The 12,379-nt window shown below is 43.0% G+C and overlaps 1 protein-coding gene across 4 annotated transcripts in view; it reads right to left on the bottom strand.

Moving 5' to 3' along the window:
- scaper (S-phase cyclin A-associated protein in the ER) overlaps window positions 1-12,379 on the bottom strand; it is a 339,292-nt gene that overhangs the window by 80,595 nt on the left and 246,318 nt on the right. For all 4 annotated transcript variants that reach the window (XM_085972324.1, XM_085972323.1, XM_085972325.1 and 1 more), the window contains one exon: window positions 3,170-3,293. In XM_085972324.1, the coding sequence (XP_085828450.1) occupies window positions 3,170-3,293 (124 nt within the window). The remainder of the gene's footprint in view (window positions 1-3,169; window positions 3,294-12,379) is intronic.

Below are 12,379 nucleotides of genomic sequence, written 5' to 3' on the forward strand. Positions count from 1 at the left end.
TTTTGCCACAGAGCACTTGGGTTATGGTGGGGGCGTTGGAATTCAGCCAGGGCTCTCCCGTGGCTGATTGCTGTCTGGAAAGTAAATTTACTTGAACATTTAGGAATGTTCAACCAATGTTCGCTTTAATTTTTTTCATGTACGGTCCCTTTAAATTTGCTGCACGGCCGCACATGCATGGTATCTCTTCCGGCGGCAACAGCTTGTGAGCAGCTTGTGCTGGACCTCCCAATTGACGCGTCCCCATGCGCATTAAGGAACACTGGCATCAACTATGGAGCCCTCCACCAAAGAATCATCTGCTGACATTCACTATCAAGGCTCAGACATGAGGAACAAGTACTTGGATGGTGATCAGCACCCATGGAACTATACCCTAACATGAGCCAGTGGCTTCAGGAAAGCAGGGAAGAAAATCTGTAGTAAAGAGATACAATTTCTGAGCTTTTGTTGAACGAATTTCCAGCTTCTGAAGCACTCCAGAGGAAAATGTTCAAAGTGTCTTGTGCACAATAAAACACAGGGTTTTAATTCCTGAGGAGGGGGAATGGAAAAACTGGGCTTTTCACAGTCAGAGATTAAAAGCTGCATCTGCTGTGTTAAACTACCTCTTACACACAGGGAGAGCAATCACCATGTACAGTAGGTTATAATTATCAGCAGCATAAAATCCACCTGCCCTGCCTAAAGGTATTAAACAAATGGGGGAACACATACTTTCTTGCATCAGGAAAAGTAACCCTTTGGTGGTCACAGCATTTCATTCCTGCAGTCAAACCCATCACCATCTGGGTATACCACCCAGGAACATGGAATCGTTGGTTCAGGTACGTTGCTGTGAATGGATATTTTATAATAACTTAAAATGAGACAGCCAGCTCCACAAATGACCATTGTAGCACTAAGCCATACAGAGCAGAAATTCGCAGGTACAGTACAACTCTCGAGCTTTGCTGTGCTAACTGCTTTCAGCCACGTCAGCAGTAGGGGGTTACTACAATCGGCCTCAACATTCCTGGGCGAGGGAAGGGAAAAATTAGCTCGGGCTCTCATTTCTGACCTCTATACAGCGATGTGCTGAAAGGCTCAGCTGGGCGACCTCCATGTTCCGACAGCCTGATAACACTTCATGTCCAGGCTCACACACAAAGAATGGCCATTTGGGAGGGCTGGTGGCACCTTTAAAACTGTACCTCAGACAGAATCAGGAGAAAAGAGAAGAAAATTGGGGAAAGAATGTGACAACGACATAGAAAATAGAATCAGATGTTTGAAAATGGAGCAAGTTTTGATAATAAGGGAACATTTCAGACCATATGAAGATCACTCCCAAAGGTGGTGGGTGGCTGGAAACGGACTCTACTGGAGAAAAATGAAATATGCAGAGGGCTGGTGAAACTTATTGTGCACATTTCATTTTTCGCATGCCAAGTTACTTTTACTACTCCAAGTGGAAAATAATGTGTATTTTCAACTACAATTTTTAAGCAGCAAATAACCCCAGCTCCCTCAAACAGTGAAAGATTATTTCACTATTGCTGAATTAGTAATTTAGAATTAGTACTAGAAGTATAAAGGGGGAGACTAGAATTTTTTTTTTTTTTTTTTTTTTTTTTTAAGTAGTAGGTTAATAGGTATTGAATGCTTTACCACAATTAACTTTTGAAGCCAATACAATTATGGCATTTTAGAGGCTATTTGATAAATACAGGAAAAGGAATATTAAAGGGCATAGGGAAATAACAAGGAAATTGGATTAGAATAGATAGCACCAAAGTAGAGTTAGTATGCCACAGGCAAAATTTCTACAATTCTATGTTTAATATAATTTTGCCCACATGTGGCTCAATGTTCCCCCTAATTTTTTGGGGGAGTGCGGTCCCTTTAATGGGCTGTGCGGCCCATTCAAATTTTCGCACATTCGTGGTTTTTCCATTTAAAAGCTGGTGAGCCGGCTGCGCGGGACCTCCAGACCGCTGCACAGCCATGCAGCTTAACGGGAACATTGATGTGCATCTATAATCAAAACTGTGGAAGTAATTTAACCGAACCAGCCCGGTGGGAAACTGACAGGATTGGATCGGCTGCCCGTTTTACACCTCGTCCGATTTTACTTTCCACTGACTGGTCTTCAGTTTTCTCAGTTTCCCGCTGGACGGGTTAGGTTAAAATTACCGTGTGCCTGAATGGCGAAAGTAAGTCAGGTTTAGAAAATGAGTTTGGACAGTCTCAATGCAATACCGAGCAGGCAGTGGTGTACGCCACAAAAATACTTTAATTGGCAATCTCTGTCGGGGAAGCCACAGGAGTGTGGGAAATAGAAGGTCACACTGGTGCAGCAAGTGGTCCTCTCCTAACTTTGCACTGAGGCACATTTTGTGGGGCACAGTAGAGGGAACTTTAGTCTACATCTAACTGTGCTACACCTGACCTGGAAGTATTTAATATGGATGCTGAGCATCTAGAGTGCTAGGATCACTCACCATGAATACAAAACCCATCACCCCTGTGCTCGCTGACTTACACTGGCTCCATGTCCAGCAGCGTCTAGATTTTAAAATTCTCATCCTTGTGTTCACATCTCTCCATGGCCTCCCTATCTCTGTAACCTCCTCCAGCCCTACAACCCTCGGCCATTTTAGCTCCACATTCTGAAACACTCTCCCTAAACCCAATCTGTGTTGCTACCTCTTTCCTCGATACCTACTTCCTTAACCATGCTTTCAGTCATCTCTCCTCACTCTTCTCCTGCTGCTGCTGCTCAGTGTTTGTTTATCACCTCTCCCAGGCCCCATGAGGCGATTTACTATGTTAAAGGTGCTACATAATTACAAGTACAGTAGTTCTTAAAATTATATATTTTTTTTAAAATGAGAAACACATGTACATGTTCAACAGAGGCATAACATATGAAGAGATTGGCAGGAAAGTCAAAAGGCGTCACCTTATCGGGGACGATTATGGTCAAATTATTTTTACCCCTGAAATTCAAGTACCTGAAACATTTTGAAGCCTGGAATAAGTTTGACATTTTTTCAGAAATAACCAAGTTAAGTTAAAGAAAAAATAAAAGATACGCTCTCAGCAAAGCATACGGGCTAAACCTAGAGTTTTTAAGCAACTTTACAAGCACCATAAAAGTACATCAATGGTAGGTACTGACTCCTACCGTCAACTGATGCATCAGCAGTTCCATTAAGAAGGTGATCTTGTTACTGAACAGAACATAGAAGCAGTTGTCATAGCAGCCACTGCAGGCAAAGCAGTACGCATTAATCACATTGCACAGGGATCTGGAAAAGGACAAAAAGTGAGGTGAGCTTGTATCTGCTTAAGTACACGTTTATTTGACACCTCCACCGCCGCCACATTCCTTTAATCTCCCCTTCTATCCTGAAGGCGTTTACTTTTACTGGGATGAAGTTCCACGGGCACCTGTTGCCCTCTGGTACCTTGCTCAAGTAGCAATTCCTGAAGTGGGAATTTAGACAATGGGTGTGAGCAGGACATTTGACTGTGGGAGGCATCACATCCAAGCCTGATCTCATCCCGATGGCCAGAAATGCATCCATTAGGGGGTTTGCTGGTTGGCGACCAAGAGTGGCAATCCTGGCCAATCTTGCCCTTCTTAGCCCAAGAACATTAAAGTCAATTGCCGTGACCCTACAGCCACCCCCGCTGATATCAGCCAACTCAGCGAAGATAATGAATGAAATCCAAGGCCTTTTGGTCTGGGTGGCTCAGTTACGTGCCGGTCAGGGAACCTCAAAAGTATACTTTCCAAAGACAAACTAAAACATCTGGTAAAAGATTAGACTTCATAAGCCCTGTTAATAATTATGAGCATTTTACATCTCTCCTAGCAATTATAAATTCAACATTTACAATCACCTTTTATATATACACTGAACAGATCAAGACATACACTGTGTTACAGAACTACATCATACAGCTTTTTAGTCTAGTATTTTAAAAGAACATGGTTCAGATTGTCTGATTGCTGTATATTAAAATCCTCACACAATTCTCTAACATGCAAAAGGATTCAACTAGTTACTCTGTCAGCAACCGCGACAGAAGGAACAGGAAAGGAAATGACTTGAATTTATACAGCGCTTTTCACAACCTTATGACGTCCCAAAGGGCTTTACAACCAATGAAGTACTTTTGGAGTGTGGTCACCACTGTAATGTAGGAAAATGCAGCAGCCAATATGCGCACAGCAAGCTCCCACAATCAGCAATAACTAGATAATCCGTTTTTAGTGATGTTGGTTGAGGGATAAATATTCACCAGGGCACCTGGAGAACTCCTCTGCTCTTCTTTGAATAGTGCTGTGGGATCTTTAACATCCACCTGGGAGAACAGGCGGGGCCTCGTTTTAACATCTTATCAGAAAGACGAGACCTCCAACAGTGCAGCACTCCCTCAGTACGGCACTGAAGTATCAGCCTGGATTATGTGCTCAAGTCCCTGGAGTGGGACCTGAATTAAGGTTAACAGTAATAATCAAATTACAGTCTCACCCTTCAGATCAAGATGACAGTCCTCAACTCTGTTGTAAAATGTCAGTACCCATCCCTAATTAATATATTTAAAAATATGATTTTGCTCCCTCCATTGGTGGGTAAAGCCATGTCCAGGTTAGTATTAAGCCATACATAGGTTTGATTACCAGAGCGTGCTGAGTAAGCTGACTTATCCAGGGAAATAGTTGGGGGGAGGCAGGTTACAATTGGACTCATCGTCCGGCTTAGGAGCAGGAAAAAATTAGCGACTATGCCTGCTCTTGATCACTATCGGTACAGTAGCATAGTGGTTAAGTTACTGGGCTAGTAATCCGGAGTACGCGAGTTCAAATCCCACCACGGCAGCTGGGGAATTTAAATTCAGTTAATTAAATAAATTTGGAATTAAAAAAAGCTAGTATCAGTTAATAGTGACCATGAAACTACCGGATTGTCAGAAAAACCCATCTGGTTCACTAATGTCCTTTAGGGAAGGAAATCTGCCGTCCTTACCCGGTCTGGCCTGTATGTGACTCCAGACCCACAGCAATGTGGTTGACTCTTAACTGCCCTCTGAAATGGCTGAGCGAGACACTCAGTTGTACCAAAACCGCTACAACAAAGTCAGCACTGTGGGAGCACCTTCACCACACGGACTGCAGCGGTTCAAGGCGGCGGCTCACCACCACCTTCTCAAGGGTAACTAGGGATGGGCAATAAACGCTGGGCCTTGCCAGAGATGCCCACATCCCGTGAAGGAATAAATAAATCCGTTGAGCCATGCTGGAAAGTACTTGTGAGGACAGGATCAGACTCAGCTATGATGTCATTCATGGTTGACTGACCTGCTGCCAGTCATGATCTAGGTTCTCACATAAAAGATGGGCACTTTGGAAAATATCAGAGGGCTGGTTGTGCTCAGGAACAAACATCCAGGTGTAGTTAATGCCTTCCTACATTACAACAGTGACTACACTTCAAAAAATACTTCATTGGCTGTGAAGTGCTTTGGGATGCCCGGTGGTCGTGAAAGGCGCTATAGAAATGCAAGTCTTTCTTTCTTTCAGTGGAGGAGGGGGAACAAAAAATGTATATTTCATTCAGTGGTGGCACTCTCGCCTCAGACTGAGAATGTTACGGGTTCAAGCCCCAATCCAGGACTTGAGCACATAAACTAGGCTGACACTTCGGTGCAGTACGGATGGAGTGCTGCATTGTCAGAGGTGTTGCCTTTCAGATGAGACATTAACCTGAAGTCACGTCAGCCCAGTCAGGAGAACGTAAAAGATCCCATGCCACTATTCCATGAAGGGCAGGGAGTTCTCCTATTGTCCTTGTCGATATTTCATAGAATAGTACAGCACAGAAGGAGGCCATTTATTTATCGCTCAATCGCTACCAACAAAAACAAACAGATTCTCTGGTAATTTATCTCATTTACTTCTTTCTGTAATGTGCATATTGGCTGCTATGTTTGCCTACATAATGACTACTGTCAAAAGTAATGCATTGGCTGTGAAGAGTTTTGGGACATACCAAGGACATGAAAGGCACTATAGGAATGCAATTTCATTAATTTGTCTTTTTTCAATGTAAAAAGATAACATGCTGTACAGAACTCCTTTCTCTCTCACACTTGTACTCATGAAATTCAGGATTCTGCAACAGAACCAGTAATGAATGCCGCTGTCAACCCTTCGCTTGGTTGACCATTGATGCAGATTAAAAAGGTTATATTTCTGGAAGATTTCGACACTGGCTTTGTATTAAACAGCAAAAGCTGCATTACTAAAAAGAAGTTTAGGAATAGACCAGCAGTACAAATATGTCTTCCAGCTTCGCAATAGTCATAAGCGAAATAGACTAATGAACACAATGGATGACCGTTATTGCAGGCGACACCGAGGTGGACCTTTCCTGTGAAATGGTCTTGCAATAGGAAGGGTAAAATTGTAAATGTCTCGATGCAAAGAGCTACGATTAATATTTCAACAGGGATTAATAAACAATGCACACTGAATCCCAACTGAATGCAACTCTGATATATGCAAATGTGTGCCATGGCCGGAATCCTTTACAGCAATGCCTACTTAGGCTTCTTTCATACAAGCCGAACTAGTTAGAACAGTCCACTTTCCTCCGAATGTATAAAACAGCACTCCAACATAAATGTGTTTAGATGTTAAATGGTTCTGTAACTCTTAAGAATGATAGTAATAGTGTGTAGTTTGCACTTTACCAGTGGGGTGCAGAGTTGACTTATTTAAACAGAATCCGCATTCATGACACTCGTTCTGTTTATTTAAGTCAGGTCTGCATCAAACTGGCAGAATGCAAATTACGTCACGCAACGGATGGAGAGTTCTGTTGGTTACTAATCCCAGGTTATGTATACAGTTAAGTTTGACGAAGATTTGAGAGATCAATCACCAGGAGGCAGCTCTAGAGAACCCGCTTCAGTAAAGACACTTCTGAATCGTACATTAAGGTGCCCAGAAGGGACAGGAGCGCAGGCCTCCAAGTGCCGCTCTCCACTTTTAATTCCACCAGTGTGATACGAGTGATTTTGAGCATAACTTTACAACATTTATTCTTCAATTTATAGACACTACACTCACTTTCGAGCACCTCGGACTCCTCCTGCCCCATGTCACATACTTCTGCAAGGACAACTCCTCTCCTGAATCCTCTCTCTTGTGTGAAGCGGATAGTCACTATGTTAAAGGCGCTATACAAATGCAAGTTTCTGTTAAAGTCCATTTGCAAACTTTGCAGTTTAGTGCCTGTTTGGGATTATGTTATTCCAGCTGTGCCCTTTCCTGATATTGGGAGATGGCACATACAGGCCAGCAATGGCGCAAGTGCACTGTTGGCCTGCATCGATATGCTGAGAGAACCATGGCCAGATGCAAAATGGTAGACCTGACCCCAAGTGCTACTGGCAGGAAGCACCTTTGGCCAGAGGGTCAATCGCAAGAACTGCAGTGGTTCAAGTGGAAGGCTCATCACCACCTTCTCAGGGCAATAAACATATCCATTCAAGAGTCACCCGCATCCTGTGAACAAATTTTTAAAGAGAGTGTCCTGCCAACACTCATTGCCGAGACTCACACAAAGTGTGGCTGCTTGGCCACTCGTGGAACCATACCCGAGAAAGGCTCAGGAGCTTAAGAGCAGGGGAGAAAATTGGAGCGCAAAAATAAAATTGGAGGACAAACAAATAAGATGTAATTCAATTAGAAAAATACAGCATTTGGAAGAGTCAAGTTTTTCTTCAGCTAATGGAGGCCAGCAGACGTCTTATTCCTTGGTGGATACCCTGTGTAAATCTAACATGGAGACGCTGCGTGAACAGGATAAAGCAGGCCCCAGGTGGTTTCCAGTGTTAAATGGTAGATTAAAGTCAGTACAACTAATTTCTTTACTTTAATCTTATTAGAATAACAACAGCTGTCAACTGTCACCATTTGCACACAAGCCTTAAATGACGAGTTCAAAGCACTCTTGTATTTAGAAATATGCTCACTGCTGAAGACCAAAGTGTCATTTCTCTAACTTGTCGCTATAAATTTAACCGGGCTATTAGGGATTTTTTCCATTAAAATATTTTTTAAAAATAAAGTGGTTTCCTGAAATAGCAACGTTGTGAGGTTTTTCTCAGTTCATACGTATATTTATGTCCTCCACCAAATTCCCTCCCCTCCTTTCCATTGTGCCAGTTTGGTTCAGTTGGTGGGACTTTTGCCTTTAAGTCATAAAGTTATGGGCTCAAGCTGCATTCTAGGACTGCCCCTTCAGTGAAGTACTGCGAGTGCTTCATTATCGGAGATGCTGCCTTCCGCAACGGAGGTCCTCCACTTGTTTGGGTGAATGATAAAGATCCCGTGACACTATTGGAAAAAGAGCGAGGAATTCCCCTGCTGTCCTGATCAATATTCCTCCCTCAACCAACACAGAAACAAAAAGGAAAGGAAAGGAATAGAAAGACAGACTTGCATTTATATAGCGCCTTTCACAAACTCAGGACATCCCAAAGTGCTTTACAGCCAATGAAGTACTTCTGAAGTGTAGTCACTGTTGTAATGTAGGAAATGCGGCAGTCAATTTGCGCACAGCAAGCTCCCACAAACAGCAATGCGATAATGACCAGATCATCTGTTTTAGTGATGTTGATTGAGGGATAAATATTGGCCAGAACACTGGGGATAGTGCCACGGGATCTTTTACGTCCACCTGAGGGGCAGACGGGGCCTCGGTTTAACATCTCATCCGAAAGACGGATATGTAACCCACTGAAGCACTATTTTAATTCTGATTGTAAAATAATGGCAATCGGAAAATTTTGACTTGAGTAATCGACTGTGGAAGACAACACTGCTGACTCCCAATCCATCCGCATTCAACATTCGCATCTACACTTTCCAACAGCGGTCACTGGATGATTTTTTTTCTTCGCTTCCCTAGACAAAATGCACTGTATGCAACTGTCGCACCTCCATGGCTGAGACTTGCATACGGTTAATGAATCTTTGGTCTTTTTTTCTAAATTCTATACTATTCCAATAAATATGTAATACAGGTAGACTACCCTTTATCCGGACTTCCGAAAACCGAAACCCTCTAAAAACCGAAGGTTTTTTCGGTCAGCGTAAGTCGTGCGCACGACATGACCAGAGTGGCGCACGACTTACAGGCCTAGCCGGATAAGGGATAGTGTAGCATTTTTCCGCACTTCTGAAAACCGAAATCGCTCAGCGTAAGTGTACCAGCCTTTATCCGCACATCCGAAACCAGAAAACCTCTGAAAGCCGAAAGTGGAGCAAAGCATGACTTCTGAAAACCGAAATGCGCACGACCACGACCCCCGCCGACCCCCACCACCGACCCCCCGGCCGAACCCGACCCCCGACCCCCCGCCGTACCCCACCCCCGCCGACCCCCACCCCATTTCGGATAAGAGATAGTGTACCAGCCTTTATCCGCACATCCGAAACCAGAAAACCTCTGAAAGCCGAAAGTGGCGCAAAGCATGACCCGACGCTGCCGATGCTTGACCCACGCAGGTGTTATGCTGCTCTGTGTGATACTTGCTGCTCTCTTAGATATTTGCTGCTCTCTTAGACATTTGCAGCTCTCTTAGATATTTGCTGGCTTTTAACAATTTGTGAAAATGCTAAAAAGAGCTGCAGATACCCCAATGGGTAACAGTGAGAAGCAGAGAAGGAAGCATCACTCATTATCGATATCACAGAAAGTGGAGTTATTGCAGAAGCTTGATCGTGGTGTGTCTGTGCGACATCTTACTGAAGAATATGGTGTGGGAAGTACCACCGTATATGACTTAAAGAAACAGAAAGACAAGTTGTTGAAATTTTACACTGACAGTGATGACCATAAACTAATGAAAATTAGGAAAACATTGCATAGGGCAAAAAATGAAGATCTTGACCGTGTGCTGATTGAGTGGATTCGACAACGCAGAGGTGAACGTGTGCCACTGACTGGTTTGATGGTCATGAAGCAAGCTAGAATATACCATGAAGAACTGAACATTGAAGTTGAGTGTGAATATTCAGAAGGTTGGCTGCATAAATTTAAGAAGCGTCATGGTATAAAATATCTGAAAATCTGTGGTGAAAAAGCTTCTGCTGATCATGAAGCAGCTGAAAATTACATAGATGAGTTTGCAAAAATAATATCGGATGAAAACCTCGGTCCTGAACAAATTTACAATGCTGATGAAACAGCTCTGTTCTGGCGCTACGTTCCTAGAAAAACATTAGCAACGGCTGATGAGAGTGCACCAGCAGGTTTTAAGGATGCTAAGGACAGGTTGACTGTTCTTGGGTGTGCCAATGCTGCAGGCACACACAAGTTAAAGTTGGTAGTGATTGGAAAAAGCCAACATCCGAGATGTTTGAAAGGTGTATGCAATTTACCTGTGCATTATTATGCGAGCAGAAAAGCATGGGTAACCAGAGGAATATTTTCTCACTGGTTCAATAACCACTTCGTACCAGCGACACGAGCTCATTGCAGGCAAGTTGGACTGGAAGAAAACTGCAAAATTTTATTGTTCCTGGACAACTGCTCCGCACATCCCCCTCCTGAACTTCTTGTGAAAAGTTATGTTTTCGGCATTAACTTTCCCCCTAATGTGACATCTTTAATACAGCCTTGTGACCAAGGAATTTTACGCTCCATGAAGAGCAAGTATAAAGACTTTTTTTGAACTCTATGCTTGATGCAATCAACAGAGGCGAAGGAATCCAAAGCTTCCTGAAAGAATTCAATGTTAAGGATGCCATTTATGCAGTTGCTAATGCCTGGAACGATGTTGACAAACCAACATTAACAAATGCTTGGCACAGACTTTGGCCTTCAACGATGTTTCATGAAGATGGACCTGCAGATGACGAGTTTGAAGGATTTCCTGTCAGTCAGGAGAAGATGATGATATCAAACCTCCTCACTTACGCCAAAGGTTTATCATCCGAAAGTGTAAATACGTTAGAGGAAGCTGACATCGAAGAAGTGCTGAACATTGACAATGATGCACCTGTTGTGAATTCATTGTGTGATGGGGAAATTGCTGAAATGGTGTTAAATAAAGACAAGCATGAGGACAGTAGTGATGATGATGATGACATTGTGAACACAGGTGAAAAAATCCCCATAGACGATATGGTGACAATGTGTGATCAGTTAATTGCTGGCCTTGAAAAACGTGCATTTATCAGTGAGCAAGAGATTATGCAAGTTTACTCAATTAAAGAGAGACTGCTTAGACAGAAACCAATGTTAATGAGACAGATGACACTGGAAGAAGCCTTTAAAAAGGCCGTCTGTCGTAGTCATGCTTCATCACTTGAGAATCCTGTTCCTGGCCCATCTTCAGATGTCCAACTCCAACCTGATGACAATGATGACAACACTGATGTACCATCTTCTCCAAGATCCTCAAGCCAGATGTAATGTACCTTTATTGCATGTTTATGTACAGGTATTTAGCTTAGTTTGTACCTGTACATGTTTGAAGTTTTACTGAATGTTTTCCTTACAAATAAATTGTACTACAGTATTTATCCCTGTAACTACAGTATTTATAGTCGTTATTTATCCCACCCTTTCGGATAAGGGATAGTGTATCCTTTATCCGCACTCCCGAAAACCGAATTACCTCTGAAAACCGAAGTGTTTTCGCGCACCTTCCGAAATCCGAAATTTTCCTAAAACCGAAACACGGCTGGTCCCGAGGTTTTCGGATAAAGGATAGTCTACCTGTATTTATGTATTTCCATTTCTAATCCAACAAGCCTCCTACTTTTGACTGAGCAAAAAATATTTAACTGCTATTTTTTCTCCTTTAAAAAAAAAAATTGACGAACTGTTGCGCGCATCAAGATGAGGGGTTTCAGTCCTGTGGAACAGAATACCTTTCCAACGAATGTTAGCATGCAGCATCGTCAGGTCAGGTGTCTGGCTTTGTTGGAACACCCACTCTAGTTTGGCCCAACAATTCACCGTGGTCCCAAACTCGAAGAGAAGCCCCACTGCAAGTGCGAATTTTTCTATTTACCGCATCAACCCATTCTTATGGTCTCTCTCAGTGCATTTGTCAACTTTGCTAAACGACGGGCAGGTTTGTATTTTGGGCTCCGAGAACTGGATCATGGCAGCTAAAACAAATTTAAAGTAGGAGTCTTATACCTGCCATAGTAGTGATTTTAACACCATTAGTCTTCCATTAACCATGGCAGTTTGGCTCAACTGGTATCACTACCCGCTCAGAGTCAGAGAACTGTAGGCTCAAGCTCCACTTCAGAGCTGGCTCACACCTCAGTACAGCACTCGGGGAGCTACATTATCAG

This window comes from Somniosus microcephalus, chromosome 32, assembly GCF_052327205.1.
Source record: "Somniosus microcephalus isolate GS21.2 chromosome 32, FLI_Smic_1.0, whole genome shotgun sequence".
Classification (NCBI taxonomy): Eukaryota; Metazoa; Chordata; class Chondrichthyes; order Squaliformes; family Somniosidae; genus Somniosus; species Somniosus microcephalus.